The sequence below is a fragment of the Saccopteryx leptura genome, chromosome 6 (assembly GCF_036850995.1).
Source record: "Saccopteryx leptura isolate mSacLep1 chromosome 6, mSacLep1_pri_phased_curated, whole genome shotgun sequence".
Lineage (NCBI taxonomy): Eukaryota > Metazoa > Chordata > Mammalia > Chiroptera > Emballonuridae > Saccopteryx > Saccopteryx leptura.
In genome coordinates this window covers 15,346,149-15,373,455 of record NC_089508.1, presented here as the reverse complement: position 1 = coordinate 15,373,455, position 27,307 = coordinate 15,346,149, and the positions used below count along the sequence as shown (strand labels likewise).

The window sequence follows — 27,307 nt, the reverse complement described above, 5'->3', positions numbered from 1 at the left end:
TTTGTGTCAATTGGGTGAAGTGATGTGCTTGCTGAGGCCACTCCACTCTCCGGAACGTTGCCCGAGACCACCGCCACATACTCAGCACGAGACAGGCATGTACTGAGGCACCTGGGATACACATCCGACTGAGGCAGGGCCCGAGCCTCACGGTGTCCAGTGTGCTGGAACGCTTAGCTAGACAGGCACATATATCTGGGTGGCTGTGAGCTGAGGCTGGCGGGCAAAGCCCCGGAGAAAGTGACACTTAAGCTGAGTCTCGAAGGAGGACAAGGATATGTGGAGAGGCATAGAAGGACGGAAAGGCACGTGCAAAGTCACAGGAGTCACCAAATCGGCATGCCATGCTCTGAAAACTGCAGGAAGGGTAATCTGGAAGGCCAGCTTCAGTAGACTGGCATCTGGGAAGGCAGGTGGCCTCCCCCATCAAGGTGATGACGAGGGTCACTGGTGGTGCTGAGGGATGTGGGCTCACAGGGAAAATCACGGAGGCGCTCTGAGCAAGCGACGGCCGCAAAGCAGACCTGCATTTTAGACACATGGCTCCAGCAGCGGTGTGACTGACAGGGACTGAGGAGAGTCAGACTGGGGGCTGGAGAAACAGGAAGCAGGTTCCCAAGTCCCGGAGCGAGGAAATGAGGAATGGAGACACGCAGGAGCAACGGAACAGGGGCCTGGGACTGGGACCGGGGACCAGGGAATGGGGAAGGGGTAAAAGGACAGGTGGACGACAGGACCCACTATCTCTGAGCACTGGCGGTACAGAAAGGGTGGGTGGGAAAGACAGTTTTAAAGGAAACTCAAATTTCAGACTGGGGCAAACAAGAGACGGAGGGGCCATTCACCAGGACAAACTAAGTACCTAAAAAGACAGACACGCCGCCTGACCAGGCGGTGGCGCAGTGGATAGAGCGCCGGACCAGGATGTGGAGGACCCAGGTTTGAAACCCCGAGGTCCCCGGCTTGAGCATGGGCTCATCTGTTCTGAGCAAGGCTCACCAGCTTGAGCCCAAGGTCGCTGGCTTGAGCTAGGGGTCACTCGGTCTGTTGTAGGCCCCGGTCAAGGCACATAAGAGAAAGCAATCAATGAACAACTAAGGTGCCACAACGAAGAATTGATGCTTCTCATCTCTCTCCCTTCCTGTCTGTCTGTCCCTGTCTGTCCCTCTCTCTGTTTCTATCACACACACACACAAAAAAGACAAAACATGCCTATAAAACAGAAACTGCCCTGAAAGGGAATTTCTATTTAAAAGGTTAAGGACGACTTTATTTCTATTATGCTTCAACCATATGAATGATAAAAGTTCTTAATTCAGTAATCTAATTTCTGTTCTTTTTTACTGTTGCAATGGTCAAAATATAGGGATTTATGTTAAAACTACCCATAGAGAATCCAGCTGCTCGAGAAGGACGGTCAGGGGCGGCTTTCCGAGCTTGCTGTGCCACACCTGCAGCTCCGGGATCTTGCTCTGAGGACAGAACACAGGGGACGGCACAATGAGTGGCCGTCACACACTCTCGTGAGGGAGGGGTCCCACAACCAGCACCAGCAAGGACAAACCGCGTCGATGTGTATGCTGTTTCTATTTACCACAAGGCCCACCTCAAACTTTAAATGGTGACATTTTGAAAGTAGAAAGACGTTATTCAAGCAAATATTTTATTTCCTATAAATCTACAGACTTCTGGCAAAAGTTTAATGATTTTAATGCCCTAGCTTCAAAAATATTCATTACTGTATCTGTATAAAAAACTTTTAATTTTTTTTCTGAGGCCCTGACTGGCTGGCTCAGTGGTAGAGCATAGGCTCAGCGTGTGGATGTCCTGGGTTCAATTCCCAGTCAGGGCACACAGGACAAGTACCCATCTGCTTCTCCTCCCCACCTCTCTCGTTTCTCTCTCTGTGTCTGTCTGTCTGTCTGTCTGTCTGTCTGTCTCTCTCTCTCTCCCCCCCCCCTCCTGCAGCCAAGGCTCAATTAGAGCAAGTTGGCCCCGGGTACTGTGGATGGCTCCATGGCCTTGCCTCAGGCGCTAAGAAGAGCTCAGTTGCTGAACAACAGAGAAACACCCCCTAGTGGGCTTGCCAGGTGGACCCCGGTCAGGGTGCTGGCAGGAGTCTGTCTCCTGGCCTCCTCTCCTCTCACCAGAAAGAAAAGTTTCCTGGTATTAAGAATAATTCCTTACAAGGATCGGAGAGGGAGGAGAGGAAAGAGGGACAAATACATGGTGACAGAAAATGATACCTATGTACTCTATTGATCAATATCACCCCTTTAAATTTAATTTGTAAATAAATTTTAAAAGAGCAATTCTTATGTGTTTGGTAGTCAGAAAGTTCAGATCTAACAACAGCCAGACATAGCTAGAACATAATATGTCTTTTTTTTTTTTTTTTTGCACAGCATACCATAAAGATCAATCTTGCAAGTTCCCTGGACTACATAATTGATGCTTCTACTAATAAAAACGATTAAGTGTTTTTAAACAAACAGAGAGTTTTTCCTCCTAGTGGCTTCTGTAGCGTTTAACCAAAACCAATCAGCAGATAGAAGTCAGCATGCTCTTAGCCATTCACATGCAAACTCTTAATGTCTGTGACACACGGTTTCCCTTAAGAACTGCTAGCCTGTGATCAAATATATAAACTCTCAAGATCAAAACCAAAATAAAAGTCCCACATATTTACTTACGAAAGAACCATTGAGAACAAAGGTAGCAAGTTGCTGAGACACATTGAAATAAGGAAGAAATGGCCGTATACACTTAGAATGTCTGTGGCTCTGGGGAAACAAAAGATCACATATGTTATCCAAATGATGCACAAGTCATCTCAGGGGAAAAACATTAAACATTTGATGCCCCAAGATTAATGGAAAGTGTACACATTCGGTAACAACTATGAGTTTATTTCAAAATTTTAAGGATTCTTTTCTAATATAACCTTTACTGAATGTCCATTTAGTCAAAGTAAAGCTCACTAATGTTTTGACTGAATCAAACTTTGAATTCATAGCAAAATTTCAGTCATTTTACAACACTCACGTTAATTTTTACGTGATAACTACTTTCCAAGTAGAATACATCAAATAAAGGCAAATGCAGATCCATGTAAAATTTGTACACAATATTCATAGGCTAAAAGGAGAATCTACAACCGAACTTCCATCATCGGGTGACTGGATAAACACCCCAGGATGTGTCTCTACCATGAGGTACCCCAGCAACTGGAGGAACCACGCCCCATGGACGGATCTCGGAACAAGCATACTGAGTGAAAACAGCAAGACAAGAAACAGTGTACCTGTGTGGTTCCACTGACATAAAAGTCTGGACAGTGCAAACTGTTCTTCAGTGACATGAAACAATGATCAGGGAAGTCACAGTGTGTGAGGAGGAGCAGGACAGAGGGACTATTTCTAAAGGGACACAAGTACTCTTTCTGGTGGGTGATGGATACACATTCACGTACCTTGATTGTGGTGATGGTTTACTGGGCATACACATGTTAAAACTTCTGAAGTTATACACTTTACATATGTGTTTGAAGGGGATCAGAAAAATGCCACCCCAAAATATGACACTTTGGTAGAAAGACTAAATTGAAGATATCTGAGACCCAACTGATGCATAAAAAAAGTCTTCTGTGAGGTTCTCTTATCTAAAAGTAGCAACTTCTGGGAAATAAGGCTGCCGTAATCCCTCTTCAGGGTGGATGTACCCCCAGAGAGGAAACTGGGAACAGTGACCTCCCCCAGATCTCAGGGCGCTGTATGGCCCTGGAGGAGAGGGAAGGACCTGCCACACCAGTACCGCCCACTGCTCTCACGGACTTCCTCGTCTCCTGTTTGCTCTCCTGAAAACCCGTGTATCTTTCCAAAAAGACATCTATTTTGTAGTAATGGGCACTGTTTCCAAAAGCGCCCACTACTTACTAAGCTCTAACCAAATCCTAACCACCCCTCTGAGTTCCTCATCGCTGAGTTTCCCCACGTGTCCATGCCCTGCGTGTACCCAGCAATTGTTTTCTCTTCTCAGGTTAGTCTGTCTTTCGTCAGGTTAATTTGGGGCGCCCCAGATGCCAAACCTGGAAAGGTGTAGGGAAAAGTTTCTTCCTCCACTACATACTATACATTCTATGCTTAACCTTCAGAAGCCAAAAAATAAAACAGTGAGTTAATCCCCTGCCCCCCCCCCAAAAAAAAAAAACAACAAGGAATTACCATAGTTTCAATGATGATGGTGAGGTTACCTAAGCCGTCCGTCAGGGCCACGTAGCTTCCTCCTTTCTCTAAATGGCCCACTGTCTTCAGGTACCGCCAGCCTGGTCGAGTAAACTGAGTAGTGTGAGCTACAGGAGCGCAGAGAGAGACCCAAATAAGGTAAAAATGGTATTAAAAGGGTTTCTTTTAAACAAGAAAAACCATCTGCTGATTCCAGTCTGCTTAAGTCTAACAAGCTATTTTTATTCTGGAAGAAAATATTTGCCAATTACATGTCCCAAATTTCCAACAATTAGTCCAGTGAGGTCAGGGGTAGTCAACCTTTTTATACCTACCGCCCACTTTTGTATCTCTGTTAGTAGTAAAATTTTCTAACCGCCCACTGGTTCCACAGTAATGGTGATTTATAAAGTAGGGAAGTAACTTTACTCTATAAAATTTATAAAGCAGAGTTACAGCAAGTTAAAGCATATAATAATTACTTACCAAGTACTTTATGTTGGATTTTCGCTGTTTGGCAGAATAAATCTTTATAAAACAACTTACTATAGTTAAATCTATCTTTTTATTTATATAACTTGTACTTTGGTTGCTCCACTACCACCCACCACGAAAGCTGGAACGCCCACTAGTGGGCAGTAGGGACAAAGTTGACTACCACTGAGTGAGGTGGTACAATTGTGGGAAGGTTCGTAGAATGTGGTAAAAATAAAAGAACCACACCTTGTCAGTTCATGAATATTGTCTTTTTCTAAGAGTAAAATAAAGTTATCCCCTCCCAACCTTTGTTCATCTCTATATAACCCATCCTAATATCACTACCAAAAAAAAAAAAAAGATTAAAAAAAGTTAACGCATTTCAGAAGCTAAGCTTTACGGTTTCAAACAAGTATATTTCCACAATATATATTGATTGGGTATCTCCTACGCTGGCCCTGAAGTATTCCGAGCGGTACTCGACATCCCAACCCCACATCCAAAAAGCCAGTTTCAGCATTTAAGGAGTTAACCAACCAGGACACGTGCCAAAGTAGCGTAATGATAATCTTTAATTAAAGTTACCATATTTTTTGCTCCATACAATGCACTTTTTTCCCCCAAAAAAAGTGGAGGGGAAAATGCTCGTGCATCTTATGGAGCAAAAAATACAGTATTTTATTAAATATTTTAACACACCATTTGGTTCAGATTTTTTTTTCTTATTTTCCTCCCTAAAACCCTAGGTGTGTCTCATGGTCGGGTGCGTCTTATGGAGAGAAAAACACGGTAGTTGAGAAAGAGCAGTGCAGGAAGAACACTGTGCCCTCCTGTCTGTCCCCCTGGAAGCAGGAAACGTGCCCCAGGTGAAAGGCACCCCCCCTGCACCAGGGACCAGAGACGCCCTGTTGCCCCAGACAGGAAAGTCACGGCGGAGAAAGCGAGTGAGCACGCTGCTTAGTCTCTCCACTAACAGCACCTACGCCGGTTCTGCTGTTTCGTCAGTTCTTCACACATTCATTCTTCTTTGTCGAAGAAGTATGTCAATAGCCTGCTTTGATCACTTCGTAGGTCCGTATTTATGAGACCGCCGTGTGCACAAAGGTAAATTTGTGGGGGGTTTCTTTCCATCCTGATCGTCTGTCTTATGTCTTTCGATTATTAGCCGGCCGTAAGAACGAAGAGAATTAGGGGGAAATTTCCGCCCTCCGTGAGTATTATTTCCGCCCTCTCCTTTACGTATTTTCTGCTCTGTGTCTTAGAAAGGAGATTAGGGAGCGAGCGCCGGTACGAGAACCTACCTGATACCCAGATGGGAGGCTGGACCACATAGTGCCCACTCCACGGCTCCTGAGCGGTCATCAGTCCACTGCGCCCGTACGGCAACTGCTCATAGTAACTGGCCACCAGATTCCAAGCGATGGTTCTAAAAGAGGTGTTTGATAAGAGAGAAAGGCCAAAACAGCTTGTGATAAAAACCTACATGCCTAGAAGCCTACAAGTGAAAAGACTTAAATGTAATTTATATAAATACACACAAATAACCAAAAAATGACCACCCAAAACAAGAAAATAGAAGCTAAGTTCATTCACATTTTGAAAAATCTAGTGCTAGATGTGTCTAAATACTGTGAACAGTGAGTCATATAATAAAAACAAACAAATGCATACAAGGTGAGCAATTTTTACTGAGCAATGGTGGAGCCAGGACACAGATCACGCCCTACCAGCACCAGCCTGTCACAAATTTGAGTCAAATACCAATAAAAGCTTTATCCATACCAGCTTTCCTTGTGACAATCAGCCTTCTTTTTTTAAAAAAAAAAATACAGTAGTCTTTTATTCTTTTTTAAATTTTTATTTATTTATTCTTTTTTTTTTTTTAGAGGAGAGGGAGAGACAAAGAGAGAGAGGAGAGACAGAGAGAGAGAAGTGGGGGAGGAGCTGGAAGCATCAACTCCCATATGTGCCTTGACCAGGCAAGCCCAGGGTTTCGAACCGGCGACCTCAGCATTTCCAGGTTGACACTTTATCCACTGCGCCACCACAGGTCAGGCACAGTCAGCCTTCTTAATGCCCCAGTTTCATGATATAATTTTATGAATTTGACTCTTAGAGATTAAAAGTTTTAAAATTGAGAACTCTTAGGAGTCTGACTGCCTGGGTTTAAATCATGGTCCCAGCACTTAACCAAAGAAGGATAAGAACTGTCCCTAGCTCGTGTGACTGCTGTGAGAATTAAACGTCCTAATACACCAGAGAGGGCAGGACAAGGTCTGGGCGGTAGCACAGCAGTGATTCCGTTTCGTCTACAAGTCCTGACTGGGTCAGCTTGCTGGTCTGTATTCTGGTCCATTCTTTCAGATGTCCACAGTGGGTGCAGACCCCCACAATTGTGACTGTGGCTCTCAGGAGCAGCTGAGGGCAGAAGGGACGCTTGCCCCCTCATCATGTTAAATAGAATGAGTTGGAATTTGTAATGGACTTTTTCAGGAATAAGTATACAAGGGTTCCTCACAACTTAAAAAAGAAATCCTAGAGCTTACCACAGAATCCTATTTTTCTTATTAAGTCTTCACATATTAAAAAAAAAATGACAGAGTGATGGTCTTAGAAGAAGGTCAAAGCATTCTAATTCTGTCAACACAAAGTAGAAATAATAGTCACAACTTTCAAAAATCCTTACTACCACTGAAAATTTTAAGCGTTCTCAGGATTCTACGTGGGGGTCCCAAGATGCATGGCTTGTCTGGCTAGGGCTGGAAACAGATTCAACTACCTGGGGAGCTCTTCGTAATATACACGGATGCCTTGAAAATCTATAGACCTCTGATCCAGACACTGAGTCCATTTCCACGAACACACCCCGAGGAAACAATTATCGACATCTATAAAGATAGCGGTACACAACTGGTCATTTCAGGGTGGACTGAGCTATTACGGGAAACAGTAATAAGTTCCGTTTCTAGGGAGGAGGGCATTTAGTGAGGTAGCGTATATTTCCTACATGACTGTCTCCTGAGTATTTGTGGCAATCAGAACCACCGGGGCACAGACGAGACCCGGCTCCCAGGACCCGCCCCGGAACCCAGGCTCAGAAGGACTGGGCCGCTGCCACTCAGTCAGTATAAGCAAGTGTCTCAGGCGCTTCTGGGGAGAAGGTGAGCTTGGAAAATTCTGCTTTATCTCAAACAAATACATAAATATTAAGAGTGATCACGTCGAGTTACACTTAAATACGAGAAAAAGTCCACAATGCCTTGTTAAGTGAGAAGCAGCTTATTTACTAAACATTATATAGTAAGTTCTGAATTTTGTATTATAATTTTACATATATAATATAAATGGGGAGATATTTAGCAAATTTTTAAGCACAGTTCCTTATGAATGGCAAAAAGTCTGAGTGACTTTGTATAATACTTATACGCAGTTACTAAAGCCTCTGCCATGAGCACACACAACTCCTAATAAAATTAAGTTATTAGAACCAAACTCCCCATGATGAGCATCTTTTCTTCAAAAAGAGAAGAAAAAGAACAAAGGAGGCTGTCAGAATAATATCTTAGCTCACATGTACATCGCAAAGGTATGTATTGGCTTGCTTCGGTTCTATTAATTTTTGTTGTAGAAAGCTGATTTGAATCTAATTACAATGAAGGCTTCTCAAAACATTTAAGAAATGCTTCCTCGAGAAATAAAAAAAAGAGCTGTGTTCTCGCTGCAGAACCTCTGTTTTGTAAACAGTTATACAAATTAAGTGACGCTCCAAGGAATCGATCAGACAGATTGGGAAGTGGATAGTCCACAAGATAACTTGTCTAATCTTTCCAACGGTCACCATCATAAAAAATGAGGAAGGAAGAAAATGACTCTAGATTAAAAGAGATGTTAAGGTCGTGACATCTAAACGTACTGCATAGTGCTCGATTGGTTCTTTAAAAAAGAAATTATGAATGACATTTTTGGAGACAATTAGCAAAATCTGAATACAGACTGGGTATTAGGACACTTTTAAAAATGTTCTTATGCTCGTATGTATCAAAATGATACTGTAATCATGTAGGAAAATACCCTTAATTTTGGATTCACATGCTCAAATATTTAGGGTTAAAGTGCCATGACATCTGTAACTTTACTTCATAATATTCATTAAAATATATATCTGTGTGTGTGTGTGTGTGTGTGTGTGTGTGTGTGTGTGTGTGTACAGCTTGTTAAAAATCATAGATGAAGTTAATAAGGCAAAATGCCTACAATCATTGAGTCTAGGTTGTGAAAATATGAAATTACATTGTACATTTTTTCTACTTATTGTGTTTTAGAAAATGCTCAAGGTAAAAACCTTGTAAAACCTTGAGTCACTTACGAAGTCATGTAGCCATTGATATAATTCTGATTCAATATGCGAGCCCAGCAGCCAGCACCCACATCGTTGTTCAAGGTGCTAAAATCTTCGGAAGACCAAAGCTTCTTCTTCGTCAGCCACGCCTGCTTGACGGTGCGGGTCCCAGGATAATGAGCTCTGGAAGGGAAGGGGGCAGGAAATGGAAAATGGTCAAAATGTGGCACTCGCATCCATGTGTTGAGTAAATAAAAATACATGTCTTCGTCAACATGTTCTATTTTAAAACAACGGGAAGCTCCCAGGTAGATGGTAGACGGACTGCCAGTGTCTTGTGTCCCAGCCCTGGGTCTCGGAATGCCCTGAAGACGAGATAAACACATAACCACACACAAATGGGAAGGAGGATCATCGATGAATAGTAAAATTAAAATTTACTTTAAAAACATTTGCTGGGCCTGACCAGGAGGTGGCACAGTGGATCGAGTGCCGACCTGGGACACTAAGGACCCAGGTTTGAAACCCTGAGGTCTCCGGCTTGAGCACAGGCTCACCAGCTTGAGCATGGGATCACAGACATGACCCCATGGTTGCTGGCTTGAACCCAAAGGTCGCCAGCTTGAAGCTCAAGGTTGCTGGCTTGAGCCAGGGGTCACCTGAGCCCTTGGTCAAGGCACATATGAGAGAGCAATCAATGAGCAACTAAGGTACTGCAACAAGCTGATGTTTCTCATCTCTCTTCCTTCCTGTCTGTGTGTCCCTGTCTATCTCTCTTTCTCTCAAAAAAAAAAAAAAAAATTTTTTTTTTTTTTTGCTGGGCCAATGGTGGGGGTAGAATTGAAGGAAGGTGATCAAAAGGTACAAAATTCCAGTTATAAGATAAATACTGACTAGAGATACAGTGTAATGACTAGTTAACACTGCTACACAACACATAGGAAAGTTGTAATAGAGCAGGATCCTAAGAGCTCTCATAATAAGAATTAATTTTTCTTTTCTTTTTAGTGTACCTTTGCATGACAGATGCTAATTAAACCTACTGTAGTAATCACCTCACAATATATATAAATCAAATTATCATGCTTCAGTGATGAATGACAATTATTCCTCAATCAAACTGAAAAAAATAAAATAAAATAAATAATATGGGGGAAAAAAATACTGCTGGGACCCATTGAGGCCAAGGCCCAGAAGGCTGAAGGGCGGAATGGACTCGGAGCAGGGTCAAGGCCGTCCTGCTGGCTAAGGGGACATAACAGAAGTCATGGTCAGCGATCAGAACATGAGAGAACTCCCAACCTCAGGAAGTCTGAGAGTCAGGAACTAGTTTCACAACATTGCCTTTAATAACTTCTAAAATATAAATACCATTCTGCCCCTTAATCTAAACAATGCCATGTTTTATTACTGCAAACATTAACACAATTTTTAAAAATTACCAAAACCTTTCATTGTCATAAGAAAAACCCCAAAATCCATACATTTCAAAGAAAAAGGAATGAAACATCAGTTATACAGGCTTTAGTTGAGCAAACACCAGAAAGCTACTTTCTTAAAACGTAATCAAATGGGGAGGAAAACACAAAAGGAAAGGCACAGTCCATGCTCAGAGCAAGCAAGCAGAAACCGAGTTCTCAAAGGGAAACTCTCCTTACCCTATAACATCAATCACCTTCAAGAGCTCAGCGTCGAGCAGCATAGAAGCAGAAATGGGCTGCCAGAGATTATCACTCGCTATGATTTTCACTTGCTGGAAACCTTGATAGTTCAGCATTCTTCTTAAAACCTTTTGGAGAGAGAACCCAAACAGAGGAATGGTGACAGATGACTTTTCATCGACTAAATTACGACCAAGGTAGCTAAAGTATCTTTAAAAATCAGCATTCTGGACAAAGTGTCAGTATTATTTCTCAGTAGAAATGTGCTTCCTATGGAAAATAAAAGCATTATGATAATGTCTATATTTGTGGGAATGTAAAAAGGCAATAAACTAAACTACGAGGTTAAAATGTTTTAGAGGAATTTTTGCCTTTGCTTTCAAAATTATGTTTAACCATAGAAAATTTGGACAGGAGGGTGGAAAGTGAAAAAAAAATAGTACTACCCAGAAATAACCACTATAATATCGGTATACATTCTTTCAGGAAATTTCTTATGCAGACACAAAATAAAATTGAGTTTATATTAAACATGCCAGTTGGTAAAACGCTTTAAACTGTAATTTTCTTTTGAGTATTTCCAGTGTCTTTAAATATTCTGCTGTTACTAAAAATATTACTGTTCTCAATATGTAGTACCATACTAGCAGTAGAAATAAATGTCCATTCTGTGCCCCTCAAGTCTTTCACATGTAGAGACATGACAGGCCTGTAGGACTATCCACCCAGTAAAGTGAAAAGTAACAAGCTAAATCTTAACAGGAAATAAATCACCAAAGCACAGAGCGCCTGCTCTGGTCTTTAGTACCGTCCTGAGACTCACATATCCCTTCCATCCACCACGATCACACCTAAGTGGGGTTTTCCAAACACAATTTTAAAACCACGTCACTGAAAACCAAAGGTAAATCTTAAGATACAACCTAAACAGCAAAAATAAAAGAAACAATAGTCCTGCCATTTTTATATAAATCGCGTGTTTGAATCATGTTCATTTCTACTCTTAAAAACAAATCCTTACTATTTCCAGGGGCCATCCACTACACTGTATGGAATATATGGTCATATACCTTATCCAACCTGAACACCTACATTCATCTGCCGGTACTGAACTCATTTTAACTAACAGGACACAAATACCAATAAAATCTTGCTATAAAATAGCAATTACAAACAAGAAGTTTTCATATCCTGAGATATTTTACTGCAGGTAAACTAAAGGTTGAGAGGAAAGAAATGAAGTCTAAATTGTGTAAAATAGTTTTTCAAACCAAGGGAAGTTGAATTAGAATGTAATGAGTCAGACAGACCCATAATAGTTATATATACATATATATATATAAATATAAATATATATTTATATATATATATAAAATTTGGGAGTATATGAAATTACATATGCTTTAATCAGGAATATAAATATTATTAAGATTTTGCTTAAATTTTGTATCACAAGTAACAAAACAAATAACTGTGCTATAAAACAATATATATACAGTTTTTACTACTATTTTCCATGGAACCATAAAAGAATTATTCACTAATAACTTAAAGATTAAAAGCTTTTTAAGTTGTACATACCTTGATATAATTGCTGTCAAATGACCTCTCATTCCAAATCTGCAAAACAAAAAGTCAAAAAGCCAGAAGTGAAAAGTTTTTAAGTGTCAGAAAAAAAGAGATGCTCATACATGCCACTTCTCTCATCACCTTTCATAGGGCCTGAAAAGCCATTTCTCTTACTTTAGGGGATAACCTGTTATAGCATTTATAGCTATGTATAAGACAACATAACTTTTAAAATTAAAATACTATTTTTAAAACATCTTAAAATATTGGCCCTGGCCGGTTGGCTCAGTGGTAGAGCGTTGGCCTGGAGTGCAGGGGACCCGGGTTTGATTCCCGGCCAGGGCACATAGGAGAAGCGCCCATTTGCTTCTCCACCCCCCCCCCCCTCCTTCCTCTCTGTCTCTCTCTTCCCCTCCCTCAGCCAAGGCTCCATTGGAGCAAAGATGGCCCGGGCGCTGGGGATGGCTCCTTGGCCTCTGCCCCAGGCGCTGGAGTGGCTCTGGTCGCGGCAGAGCGACGCCCCGGAGGGGCAGAGCATCACCCCCTGGTGGGCAGAGCTTCGCCCCCTGGTGGGCGTGCCGGGTGGATCCCGGTCGGGCGCATGCGGGAGTCTGTCTGACTGTCTCTCCCCGTTTCCAGCTTCAGAAAAATACTACAAAAAAAAAATCTTAAAATATTTGTGGGTATTTTCAAAAATTGTTTATTCCAGAGGTTTCCAAAAATGGAATATTCATTCAATCAGTCATTCAACGAACACTGACCAGGAGATTTGTGCAGGAGCTGCGCTGGCCCTGGAGGCCTCTAAGACACAGGGATTGTTGTAATACTTCCTACAAGATTCCCAAAGGCACACTTGAAAGCCAAGCAGTCATAAGTACACCATACCGGAGTAGTTTGTTTAGCACACACAGAGAATCACAGTGATTTGCTACATCACCAAAGCACACTCTTAATAAGGATAAAAGGAACATACACAGATCTCTCAGGTTTAGGATCAGGAAGCCTGGGGATTTAGAGTCGAAAGAGAACCCCCATGACTTGCAGCTTAGAAAACCATTAGTAACAGAGATGGGCCCAGAGCCCAGGGGCCAGAACTCTGCTTACTCCGGTGACATAGGAGAGTTTCTATATCAAAGAAGCTCCTCACCACAGCATGTGATTGGCAAAGTCTAAAAGAGATGGGAATCGCCCCTTGTTTACCAGAAAGAGTTTCTAAGTGTGACCTTACGAAAACAGACTACCATTAGACGCAAACCTGCATTTAGTCTGGCTATGGGTTAAAAACACCTTAGTATTTAAGAAACTTCTCAAGTGCAAACTAATTTTCAGTTATAATTTAGAGAAAGATAATAAACACAAGTGTCCTCTTGCATCTGGCTCAGAGCCCGTGGCGCCCCCTCGTGGCCTGTATCATTCCCATGATGCCGCGGTCTGTGAGTTCCAATCCCTACTCTCACTGAACTAACTCCTCAGAGCTCCCTAATCCTGGTACCCCTGGAACATCAGTCACAGGACCTGCAACACAGCAGGAGCTCAACAACTGCTTGCTGACTGCCTGAACACTTTCAAAGTCAGTAGTGATAGATGGCATATTAATAAACAAAAGCATCTGGCGACCGACTACACGTGTGCGTAAGGCACTGCAGGGTACCATGCAGTCTGAGGCAGGCCTCCAGCCTGCCAACAGACCAGCTGGAGAGACAAGATATGCTTTATGTTTTTTAAAGCTATTTTAAACAACAGTTTAGGACAAAGGCAGGCAGATTTCAGACAGCCTGCCAAATGTGGCACACCACTTGTATTTTTGGAGCCTGAGAGCAAAAAAATGGTTCTCACAGTTTAAAATGGTTGCATTTTAAATGCTTCTATAATTACCTACATAACATGCTTTATAATACCTTTAACCTACAAAACCTAAAATATTTCTCCCTGGTCCTTTAAGGAAGTTTGCCACCCTCTAGTCTGGGACAACAGAAGACTCACAGAGCAAAATGAGATCAATCATTAAACGGTATCATAAACATAGTATTGTCATTAGAACTAGAGAACCCAGGGAAAGCTTTGAAGAGGGAGAATTTGAGTGTGGGTGGTTCCAAAATCTAACATTAAGAAAAAAAAAATTCAGGAGAGGAAAATATTGAGTACATTTTCAAAAGGGAGAAGAATAGAGATGGACGAAGAGGAGGAACCTGCAGTTAATTTATGGTATTGTCAGACACCAACACAACCAGTTATTCTCATGACATGAAATGGTTGCTCATCAAAGTGCCACTTTAAAAAATTACAAAAAAAAATCCCAAAGTTAAGCATGTTTTAAATATATTACTAACCCCAACATAATCAATGTCCAAATCATGATAATGCTTGGCGCCCGCGATCCAGGTCACGACATAGTAGGCAGTCAGTGGAAGATTGACGTAGGGCCAGTTGAAGCCTTTTCCCAGCCAGCCAGGGAATGACCAGGGCAATCCTGCAGAGAGGGGCAGTGGGTGTGACAATGCTGGCACTGTTACAAACAAAGCAGAGGAAACGAAAAAGAACACAGGCAAAGCAGAAAGCCAATACAGATATGGCTAAAGCAAAGATTATAGGCCTGACATGTGGTGGCGCAGTGGATAAAGCATCGACCTGGAAATGCTGAGGTCGCTGGTTCAAAACCTTGGGCTTGCCTGGTCAAGGCACATATGGGAGTTGATGCTTCTAGCTCCTCCCCCCTTCTCTCTCTCTGTCTCTCCTCTCTCTCTCTCTCTCCCTCTCCTCTCTAAAATGAATAAATAAAATCAATCAATTAATTGATTAATTAAAGCAAAGATTATACACCGTGTACAAAATCTCCCAATGGAGCCTATGGACACTAGAATCTTCCAGCCTATGGACACTAGAATTCCTTACTGATCCCCGGAGTCAGATTCAACAACTCCAAACTTTCTTTCAAGAAAAAGAAATAAAAAAAACAAAAACAAAAACAAACACATCTCTCAAAGATACTTACCAATAGAAAGAAATATAACACAGTTTAGTTTAACATCGCTACCACCTACATAGGAGATATTCAATATCCAATTTCTGTTCCCTGAGCTCAATCAAAGAGTTCTGAAAGTCTTCTGCTTACCTACTCCCGCGAGGGAAGTACAGTACAAATTTTTCATTCACTTCCAAGGTTACTTAAAATACAAATTAGGTAATCAAATTTAGCAAAACTAGTTTGCCCTTAAATCAATACAAATGCCAATGATGCAATAGGGAAAATATACCTTTGTTAAACAGCATAGATTAAATAATCCACATTGTTCAGATACTCTTATTATTTTAGGTAAAAATAAATTTTTTAAAAAAGAGAAGCACTAATTATAATTCTAAATCCTAATTCTGTTACAAATTCATCAAAATAAACTCAATAGTTAAATTCCCTGTTTTTAGGTTACCAATCTAGTAGTTCACCACTAAAAATTCAAAATCAAAATGAAAAAAATGTTTCTTTTTCTAAACTCAGAAGGAATGCCTAAGTGTATTCACATAAGAAACGTGACATTAAAGTAATGGAGCACTGAAACAAAGAAAAGCCGAATCCATTGTGAAGGCCTGCCCTGTGTAAGTCTGTTTGGATGGAGTGCAGTCTGCCTGATTTTCTCCATGTAAATGAGAACTGACCTTGAAACCAGCCCACAGGGCAAGGAAGTGCTGAGCTCAATGGTGCTCTTTACTGCTCCAAACATTTTTGGGATTTCTTACAAAAGTCCATTTACAAAGAACACACTGAATCCTCACTTTTTTAATTTAGAAAAACTTACACTTGCCCTTTAATTTAATTGTTGAAAGCGATTTTTAAAATCACTTGAAGCCAAGTCTATAAAATAGATTTCATCAGTCGCACTTGAACTTAGTCTGAATAGGCGAGCCTGTTTCAAAAAATCCAGCTCATTTCAAATGAAGAAAATACAGCATCACTGTGTACGTTTGCAATCTTTTACAAGAGTGTGCACACTGCTACAGGAGAGCTGTGAAATGAATGAAGTCCCTCTGACAGTCAATGATCCCACCTGATCCCACCGCTAGAAGCCAAGCTCCACAAGGACGGGGGAGGGGGGGGGGGCGGGCTGGCCTGCTCGGTACCCCCAGTGCCTCCATCAGGAACCACCGCCTGGCCGACATTCCAAACAAACAGAAAACCTTCTGTAAGTACTGCTTCTAGAAATGCGGTCTACTACTACAGGTAACACGCAATTTTACAGACAGCTGGACTATACTACTGCAGGTAATATACAATTTTATAAACGGCATTTCCCTTTGACAAATTCTGATGAAAAATGTTGCTGAGGAAAGCAGTTTAGCATTAAAAAAGCAGAAACAGAATGGAATAGTTTCTAAATCTAATTTTGCCATTCACTAATGATCTGATCTTACATCAGTGGCATAACCTCTCTAAGCCTCGACTGCTTCTTCTGTGAAATGGGAAAATAACACCGTACTCCAGAGTTGTTATAAAGATCAGAGATAATAAATAAAAGCAAAGAAAGGATTGTGGCTGCCACAAGCTTTGCTACTGGTAGCATACTGGTAGTATTAATTACATTATTAGTACTTCAGTATTAATAGAGCCTCCACATACATGATCCAGAATTTAAAAGGTAAAGGAAAACAGAGTGCAAGCTTCACCTCTTACCCATGAGTGTGATATTAGGGTTCCGCTTCTTAGCTTCCTTCATTAACCACCACTCATATCCTCGGAAATAGTTCTCGTCTAACTCATAGTGCATGTGGGAGGGCTCAGTGCCATCTGAATGGGAGGGAGCAAAGGAGAAAGGAAGCAATCCATCAATGGTGCGCACTAGGGCCCCTCGCCCCAACACGCACACACACACATTTCACAGAAGTGGGATCCAGTTCCAATCCTGAAGTGGGCAAAGAAGAAGAATCTTACATAACTTGTGGAAGGATGATCAAAGCCTATTATTTCATCTTTGTTTTTTGCATTATCCTAAGCATCATAAGCATCTTCAATAATAAAACCACAACTTCCTGCTATAAGCAGTGTTAAGTGTTATCAACTCATATAATTGCAAATCCCTAGAGCTACACAAACAATAGTCTAGAGTTCACTAAAATAAATCTGACCTATAAATAATAAGCTGTAGATAATCACTGAGAGATTTAAATTCCTTTTTCTTTCCTTTTTTTTCTTCCTGCAAACTACTGGCCCATAAACTTTTAATTGACTACATATACTATATACAAGGTCAATCAAAACGGTCACAATGAAGATCGAAGATCTGGTGGTTAAAAATAGTTTTTTTGAAAAGAAAAACAAAATCTATGTATTTGCAATACTGATTACCTATACTTTTACCACCTATTTTATTCAAAGCTAATAATACCTTACATGTTTTACATGACCCTACATGTCTTACAATATTAAGAGTTGTTTTACAACTTTTCAATACAATTCCAAACTGTTTCTATGCTCTATATAGTCCAGTAGTTTTCAACCTTCTCACACTTGGGGACTGGTGAAAATAGACTTATTTCGGGGATTGCTAAGGCAGAAATCACCCTGAGCATAAGCAAATTCGACTAAGATCATTGGGTCTATAATCTTCATACAACATCAGGTGGTTAATTCTTTTGTGGACCGGCATAAAATTTCTAGTGGACCAGCCCGCAGACCAGCAATTGAAAAACACTGGTCTAGTCAACACAGCTTTTACAAAACTGTGGATTTGTTTACTACTGAATACTTCAACTAAATAATCTAAAGTTTTTGATGGAAAAAATGCATGTTTGATACAATGTTTTAAAAAATAACTAGAGTGAAAAGGGAACATTAAGGAACCATCTACTAAGAAATAATTGCTATCAAAAAATGTTGGTATTATTTATATTCCGATATCACAGTCCATAAGTTTTAGTATAGATTCAAATGATGGGGGGAAATCCCATTTCCCAAATACTCCTACCTGTTGTCTGCCCATCACCACCTATTTCGACTTTTAGACTATGCAAGGAGGCACCGAAGTTTGGCTGGAGAAAGAAGTAACAGTATTAACCTGTGATTCACTGTATGAAGGACACAACACTTCAAGACAATTATTCATTGCTGCCTTTGATTTTACGGATGTGAAAACCAAAGCAAGACTTCAAATTAACAGCAACTTATCACAAAAGTAATTTGCTATTTTTAAAAAAATTAGAATTGTAAAGGTGATAAAATCTATTGGTAATGTTCACCATAGTTTCTAAAGAATCACGGGTACCACTAAATAATTATTTTTTCCATTACCTTAAAGAGATAATCCAATATTTGAGAACGATAAGGCTCTGGGTAATTTACTAGAAGACGGGAGGTTGCCTAAAAAAAATAAAAAGTTTCAAAAGTATGAATAAAGCAAATCCAATTGTGAATACTTTTTCATAGTGCTTTATGCACTCCACCTAGCATGCCCATATTTAGCCAACTCTTACACAAAGCTGAGTTGTGGAAAGTCATTTCCCAAGTTATTTCATTTACTTATTTTTGTGCCTGCATCTATTTTTCCCATCACTGGGCAAATGGGGCGATAGTTTGTCCAATAGCTAAAACACTGGTTCCAAACAACAAGCAAGTTTTTCTTCTACTGAGATGAGGGTCGGCTGGGAGGTAAGCTTGCCAAGTCTATTGATGAACTTCATGATTACAAATTTATCATGAGCGCCTAGACTCAGAGAGTGGTTATGAAAAGAAAGGAAACTTTGGTTCTCTATCTTAAGACCATTTGTCAATCACAGTATCTGGGGGCCAGGATGGGAGGAATGAATCTCAGATCATTTCATCCTCAACATCCTGTAGGAAAATATCCCAAAGCAGCGACGCTGAAAGCAGCCACTACTCTCTTCCCTATGAGAGATGTGTAAGTGCTGTTTTGGTTCAGAATGACCTCACAGTGAACCACAGGCCAAGCTGTACTAAGAAAAAACCTCACACAAGACTGGCATCAGAGTGCATGGAGTGGCACAGGTGGAAGGTGCAAGGACTGACACCTGACCACCCTAACTGTATCTGAGGATTGAACAAAGAGATCACAAAACCAGGAATTGAGCAATACGTATCCTCTGGGGAGCAATATAAACAAGGGGAGGAAAGCAAATAGGTTTCATTATGAAACACTGACACATCGCTAGGTGTGGAAGCCAGATGAACCCTAGCTTCAAGCCATTGACACCTCGCCAGGTGTACAACAAGTACAAGATACTTGGCTTTTATGGGACTCAACGTTCTGTTTTATTTATGCTGCCGCTGACATTTTGATGGTGCCCATATCAATCTCCGTCACACCCAGTACCTCCCAGTCTTTGCCACTGAGCCACAGACCCTCCAGCCCCCTCAAGGACCCCCACCAAACCTAACCCATTCTCCTAAATCTGTGCCTTCGCCCGCATTTGCTATCTTAGTAAGGAACAACAATCTGCCTAACCAATGAACTTAGGGACACCCTTTCACCAAACTTCTCATCCACTTCAGTCACTACAACCTCCTTGCTATCAAAACAGTCCATCCCTTCCTCTCCAACCCAACTGCCTCCATCTCGTCCACTCAATGATTAGAATAGCCTACTGGTCTCAGAGCCTCCCAACTGCCTCCCCGTACAGTAGTCTCCACTCTCGTTACCAGATTAATTTTCCCAAAACACAAATCTAATCATGAATCTAATTGGTTTCCAGTGGTAGTCAACCCGGTCCTTACCGCCCACTAGTGGGCGTTCCAGCTTTCATGGTGGGTGTTAGCGGAGCAACCAAAGTATAAATAAAAAGATAGATTTAACTATAGTAAGTTGTTTTATAAAGATTTATTCTGCCAAACTTAGTGAAAATCTGACATAAAGTATTTGGTAAGTAATTATTATTATATGTTTTAACTTGCTATAACTCTGCTTTATAAATTTTATAAAGTAAAGTTACTTCTCTACTTTATAAATAACCATTACTGTGGAACCGGTGAGCGGTTAAAAAATTTTACTACTAACAGAGATACAAAAGTGGGCAGTTTTTTAGTGGTAGAGCATTTGACTGCAAAAGTGGGCGGTAGGTATGAAAAGGTTGACTACCCCTGGTAAACCTACCAAGACCACCCTCCCCAAAAAACTTTCAGGGTCAAGTTGAAACTGCTCCATATTACACCCAAATCCCTTATTTGGATCCTAACTGTGACATTACATCCCTCGTCCTTCTCACATCTTCCTTCTAGATACACCAAACTGCTTTTTCTCTTTCATCTTTCTGGAATGCACATTCCACATCCTCAATCCGCCAATTCCAAGTCACCCCTCAGCCTTTGGCACAAACCCAACCCTCAAGGGAGGTCCCACGGCTCCTCCCCCCTGGTTTGATTGACAAAGACGCCTCCCTGTGGGCTCCCGCGGCAGGCACCAGACCCGCCTCTTATCCCTGTGCCCTAGTGGCTGCTCTACTGCTCTCACTTCTAAGCTCCCTGAGGACAGGGATTATGTCTTAATGAAGCTCACAGCCCATTTATTCTTATTCAATACACAGGGATTTAATATCTTTTATAGTATCGTTCGTGGCACTGTACAGGCAACCTAACTGCACCCTGATTCTATCACTTATGAGCTATGTGACCACAACCAAAGGCAAAGGTTGTAAAGTGGGTTATCTTAGCCATTCAGCTGTTCTAAAACTAAAATAAGATGTATGTAAAGGACTTAGCACAGTGCTGGCACAGAGGTACCTCTCAAGGACAGGCATTATATACACAAACTGTGTTCAATAATACAGTCCCTGTTCTCAAATAGAGTCAAGACTAGCAGGGCCTCAAATACTTCAGTAGGCACTCCGTAACTGAATGAACACTATACCTGCATACTAAGCTATCTCTGATCCAACGTAAACACTGCTTCCTGCCCTGCACTGTGCCAGTAGAATGGTGTGATTTGCTGTTTGGGGGGTTAATTTGCCCTCTCTGCACTCCTATCCTTAACGCCGAAAGTGCCGACTTCAACCAAACACACTATATCATTACACTACTGCAAGTCCAAGGTCACATCCAATGCAGAAGGATTAATCAATGACAGTAGTGTTAAGAGTCATTATAGCCAAATGTGGAAATGCGCCATCAAGCAATAACAATTACCAACTTGTTAATCATATTCCCTGAATAAGGCCTGGAGCGTTTCTAACCAGCAGCGGAAGAAGCCTCAGTGTAGTGCAGGAGCTGGCAGAGAGCCAGCTCTCCGTAAGTGGCAGGCGTTGTATACCCACATTGGAACAGGGTTGTCACTTAAAACCCTTGGGTCAACTTCCTCCTCCCTAAGCTATGAAATAGGATGATATTAACCAATTTTAGTCACGTACATGACGCCATCCTACATACTTGATGTATATCCTCACAAAACTCCTACCAGGCAGGTATCACTGTGTCCCCAGGAAAGAAACTGAGACACAGAGAGGTTAAGTAACCTTCCCAAGGATGCACAGTCTGTGACAGGGAACCAGATGGGCCCCTGGCAATCTGCTCTTAAATCCACATTCTTAACTACTACACCATACGGCCTTTCCTATGGGACATGCGGAGTAAAGAACATTCCAAACGCTGCCACAAACCCTGCAAGACCAGGGACTTGGCAAAGAAGTTTCAAGTGGTGTGCAAATCCTATGTTGCAACCATTTATTATTAATCAGTATTTGAGCTTCTAAGATGAGTAATGCGCTACGCACATGGACACTATCAGTAGGATCTACCTACTCTGAGTTATGAAACAACTCTTCTCATTTTAATAATTTTAAACCGAGTTAAACATAGTCAAAGACTTCCATTTCCAGCAAGTTTAAACGCTGGATTTAATATCACAAGTCCAGATATCAGGACAGATGGGTCCTCGTTTTATGATATACTAGCTATCCTAGGTTTAAACCACAAAAAAATAAGGAAAAGGGTAGTAGTAAATAAATACAGTGGCTCCCTAGTCCACAGGACACCTTGAAATACGTGCCAGTCCCCATGAGTGACATTGCAACATTAAGGAAATAACAGTGTAGAAATCAAGAAGAATCAGTTGGGTTGGGAGAATACTTTTTCCACAGCAGGTCAGACCTGTGGCTACAGACCAAGTCGCCCACTGTAGTGTAGTCTCGGCCTGTACTTGGGCTTTTATTTTTGTCATGCAAGTGCCTGACTTCAGCTTTGATTGCCAGGAATCCTCTTTTCAAAGATAATTATGTTCTATAGTACATCTTCTTAAAAATAGTAACCCAAATCTTTATGGTAACTTGAAACCTTAGAGTTTTGCCAAGTTAAAGTTAAATGATAGCAATTCATTGAATATTGCCAATAATAAAATTGCCAAATAATATAAAATGCTAAGACATTAATTACTGAACATAGGCTTATCTACTTATGGTTTCTTATTACAGAGAAACTAAAAATATTTCGATCTGTTAGTAAATATGTCCTGAAAAACTGTACTATTAAATTAAGAGGTATATTCTTATAGAAATTATGAAATGTATTTATAAATTTGTCAATCACCATTCACAGTTTCATGCTTCCTTGTTTTGCCTAGAAATTAAGGTTTCTAAGTTAAGAATTCTAATAAATAAATGTAATTAAAACTACTGGAAATAATAAGGAAAACATATCTATGTCTGAAAAGTAGGTATTTTGGCTAAAAAAAATGTATGAAGTATGAAAATGCTTATTTGTTAAAGAAAATGAAAGTGATTTTGTCCTAAAGCAGACAAACTAAATGGATATAGAAAGTTGCAGAAAGAGAGAGAGGAAGAGAATTTGACCTTGCATTGTCAAGCTGGCTAAAACATGATATAAATTTACTAGAAGTATTTTTTGAAAGAGGCTTTAATAAATAATGTACTTAGAGAAAACTAAAACTTAATTCCTTTTCATATGCTAAAAGACAAAGCTTCCTTGAACTTGTTGGTCCAGTCTTTTTTTTTAACCTTTTGAGCTATCTACATAGGAAACAAAGATCCTGCTTTTTATCAAAATCATTTCCTATGCTATGTCTTTATCAAGTCTTCGGTTACTTAAGAAAATTGATACTTCTCTATTAAATGAGCTAGTTTTTCTCTTTTTACAACTAGGTTACTTTCAGTTAGTTGCCTGCAAAGCCTTTGTCATTTTGGTTGAAAGAAGGTATTATTTCATGGTAACCTATGATCCTAATTCAATCAAGGTTTTAAAATCTTTTGATATTTTTGACAAATTTCTCAACATCAAATTCTAAATGAAGTCTTTTTTACTTCAAACTAATTTGGGGATTTTCTAGGTGGTTCATGGAACATCTTAAATGATTTGGGGTGTTTTTTTTTTCTCTCTCTCTCTCTCCCTCCTTACAAAGATGTTAAACCAATTAGGCTTAGTTGATATGATAAAATACATAGGAAGCATTATCACATAAGAAGTAATGCTAAATCTTAAATTATATTCGTATACGGTACTAATATGTGTTCCAGATGTTATATAAAATTCCTAGACACCTACTTTGTTCTGGTATCAAGTTCCCACTTGGGATTCTAGTTATCTTAAAATGATGTATGTCACAGAAATAACCATATTTCCTTATCAACTGCATTATAATCAACTCTCATCAGATCTTTAACATAGTCAATTTTTTTAGTCTTTTTGACATTTTTGGACATTTGTTTTACTCTGATGCTTTTGCAAAAGTGTTTCTCCAGAAGTGCTTCAGGGAGACTCGGGGGAAAGCACTCTGACCTAGAGGGTTCTGATAACTTCCAGATCATACCACTGAACTGGGTGACAGTGTTCAGAACCTAAGGTAAAACGGGATTCACAGAACTGCTAACAGAAGCTCTGGCCGGCGGCTCAGTGGATAGAGCATCAGCCCGACATATAGATGTCTTGGGTTCGATTCCTAGTCAGGGCACACAGGGAAAGCAACCCATCTGCTTTTCCTCCCTTTTCCTCTCCCTGTTCTCTCTCTCTTCTTCTCCTGCAGCCAGTGGTTCAAGTGGTCTGAGTTGGCTTTAGGCACTGAGGATAGCTCAGTTGGTTCAAGCATCGGCCCTGGATGGGGTTGTTGGGTGGATCCCGGTACAGGCACATGCAGGAGTCTGTCTCACTATCTCCCCTCCTCTCACCTAAAAAGTAAATAAATAAAAGAACTGCTAACAAAAGATCAACAAGAATTACATGGAATCATGATGGGGTATTTTTTATGACTTTTTATTTAAAACATTGTCGGTTCTTTAATGTTTTCTTTTTCCCAGATTTAAGTAAACTTTTTTGTCTTGAGCTGTCTATGGCTTACAGGAATTTGATAGAGTACACCCTCCTGAACAAAGAGGAAACAATTTTTCTCCCTACCTTGTCCCTCTGGAATTCAGAAGCTCAGTATTTTTTATTTCTTGGCAACATAGTTATTTGAATTAAGAATCTGTCCTTCTTATAATAGGACACAATTGGAAACATTGCTTATATTACCAAGGCTGTGACTGGAATGACATATTTGAGAGATATAAGCAAACAGATTTGAGAAACTAAGGTTGACTTTATGGAGCTGATAAGCCCCTTGGAAAAATCAGCCTGGTACTTTGCTTACAGAGTTCCCAGCAGCCTTAGCTGGTGAGGAAGGAAGATCACTTCCTGTCAAGTCCAGAAACCTCAGATTTTAGGAAACTCAAAAAGAGAGGAATTCGCCCAAATCTAGAGGTATTGTAGGCAAAGGCTGATGACCAGTCCTTGACTTGGCTTTCTAAACTTGTGACTTAGAGAATCCAATCTAAGATTCCTTGTGAAAAGGTCCGGCAAAGCACACCTAAAAGAGCCTTTTGCTGCACTCATATAAATAATGAGGCCAACTTAAAGAAAACTAGACTAATTCTGCAAACAAAGTAGTCTTATCTCTGATAAAAGTAGAGGTGGCTGTAGAGAGAAAAATTATGTTCCACTGGAAAACTACAGCTCTCCCTTGTGGCTATCCGATTCCAGGTCTTGAGGTCTTCTGCCTGTATACTGGACTGGAGACTGAATTCTCCTCGTTTCCTACAACATCTGGCTACAACTCTTCACACTGATGTTTCCGATTCTTCTCCCACCCTCTGACCCAGACTCACTGAGCACTAATACTGCCCTTTCCCTGGCACCCTGCACACTGAAGAGGGCAACTTGGCACAAACCAGAGAAACCCCCACCGCAGCTCTTGTGCCTGCTGCTCTGTGGGCCATTAAGAACGATCACCAGACACATCCAAACTACACACCAGGAAATCTGTCAGATTGCCACTGCCTGCCCTCACTCCACGTGAAGACGCTTCAAGACTGACCTTTAGAAATCATCTCAACTAACCACCCTCAGGACTCAGACTGGGTTTATAATCTGTGCCAACCATGAACCCTTGTTTTTCTTTTGTTTGTATGGAAACGCCTCTTTTTAAAGAACCTGATACCAAACACTTACCACCATGTAGGCCTAACTTTGGAAGCCCACCGGCGTTACCCTTTATCTGAACTAACCTACTCTCAGGATTAAGAGACTGGTTCGATGAGCTATGGAGCAATCTACCAATTTAGGACAGGTGCAGACCTACTTACACCAGATGGCCCAAGACATGAAAATATTTCACAATATTACCAAAACCACCGAACACTGAACAGATCCCTAGGACCCCTAGATCACTAACCTGGTTTCATGGCAGGCCCCTTCAAGCTTGGAAAAATGACTATGGACTGGATTCCAGACTATTATTGCCTGTATAATTATATCTTATAGGAGTGCTATTATAATCCTATTTAGATGTGTACTTTCTGCATTACAACTACCCCTGACTTTTAGTATTATAATCCTATTTAGATGTATACTTTCTGCATTACTACTACCCCTGACTTTTAGTATATCAGCTACCCAGGCAGTTCATGTCCTCATCAAGGATGGATTGCACAGTAATCCCTGAGAGCTGGTTTCTTCTTTTTCACAATGCAAGTGCGAGGTTTACATTTTGATTACTGAGGCATCCACTTCAAAACACCCATTTCAAAGATGGCTATCTCAAATAAACACATTGCCATCCACTCAGCTAGAGAAAGAGCCAGGTTAAGGTGGGGCTTTTTAAGTTTAAAGCATCAATAGAGTGAGTCTTCAAAACACTAGGCCCCCACTCTCCACCTCAATAAAAGCAGACACCCCTTCTCTCTTTTCCTCTACCTGCAAACTTGCTATGTGGTCCCAGGCGTTCAGTGAGATATAGAACAATAAGCTTGTGCTTTCCTGGATTTGTGAGTAAGAAACCATATTCCTCCCACGTTTCCTGATGGTTATTGCTGAGTGCATTGCAATTATAATAAGAACCAGTCCAGCCACAACACTGGTTATCAATAGGATGAGACCAGCATAACACATCCACCCAGCCAGCAAGCATTCAGGCTACTTCTGAATTGTACTTGAGGATACAAGCACCATCTAATTCAACGCAACAGACAACCCATTCAAGAGTTCAGCCTTAACATTTTCAAGTAAAACTAGCTTTAGCTATGATCTGGGGTACAAAAAAAGAAAATCCCTCTCACCCAAAGGTCTGCCACTATAAACGCTACAGACCGAAAGGATACCAAGTATAACACAAAGATAAGACAAAGGTTTCAAAGAACATGAGACAAAATCAAGTAAATATGGTTTGGAGCCAAGATCAACCATGCCATTGAAGTAAGCTCCCACACCTGGAGGCCACGTGACCAAACGCGGGGCTGCGCCGCGGGGGCTTGTGGGACGGGACGGGGCGGGGCAGGCGCCCCGCGCGCAGCCACCCGCGGCCACTCACCCCGCCGCCGCTGACCGCGCCGATGCCATCGAACTCCCGGCCCAGCCCGTCGGAGTCGTCGAGCACGTACGCGCCGCCGCGCGCCAGCAGCGCCCACAGCAGCAGGGGCAAGGCGGCCCGGCCCGCCGAACCCGCGGCGGCTGTCATGGCTTTCCCTCGGCGTTGCTGGGAAGCCTGCTGTAGGCGCCCGGCCATTGTGTGGGTCACATGACACCGGCGCTCAGGGAGGCGGGTCCGGTCGCCGCCGTGATGGAA

At 41.3% G+C, this 27,307-nt stretch overlaps 1 protein-coding gene across 1 annotated transcript in view; it reads right to left on the bottom strand.

Moving 5' to 3' along the window:
- The window catches only part of GALC (galactosylceramidase), a 42,471-nt gene extending 15,216 nt beyond the window's left edge, over positions 1–27,255 (bottom strand). Inside the window, exons 1-12 of the mRNA XM_066342758.1 lie at positions 27,053–27,255; positions 18,547–18,615; positions 18,224–18,287; positions 16,933–17,046; positions 14,600–14,739; positions 12,282–12,320; positions 10,698–10,828; positions 9,067–9,222; positions 6,002–6,126; positions 4,224–4,351; positions 2,694–2,783; positions 1,386–1,472 (exon numbers count right to left, since the gene is read on the bottom strand). Coding sequence (XP_066198855.1) covers positions 1,386–1,472; positions 2,694–2,783; positions 4,224–4,351; positions 6,002–6,126; positions 9,067–9,222; positions 10,698–10,828; positions 12,282–12,320; positions 14,600–14,739; positions 16,933–17,046; positions 18,224–18,287; positions 18,547–18,615; positions 27,053–27,247 — 1,338 coding nt within the window. The 5' untranslated portion in view covers positions 27,248–27,255. The remainder of the gene's footprint in view (positions 1–1,385; positions 1,473–2,693; positions 2,784–4,223; positions 4,352–6,001; positions 6,127–9,066; positions 9,223–10,697; positions 10,829–12,281; positions 12,321–14,599; positions 14,740–16,932; positions 17,047–18,223; positions 18,288–18,546; positions 18,616–27,052) is intronic.
- Between the last annotated feature and the right edge of the window lie 52 nt (positions 27,256–27,307).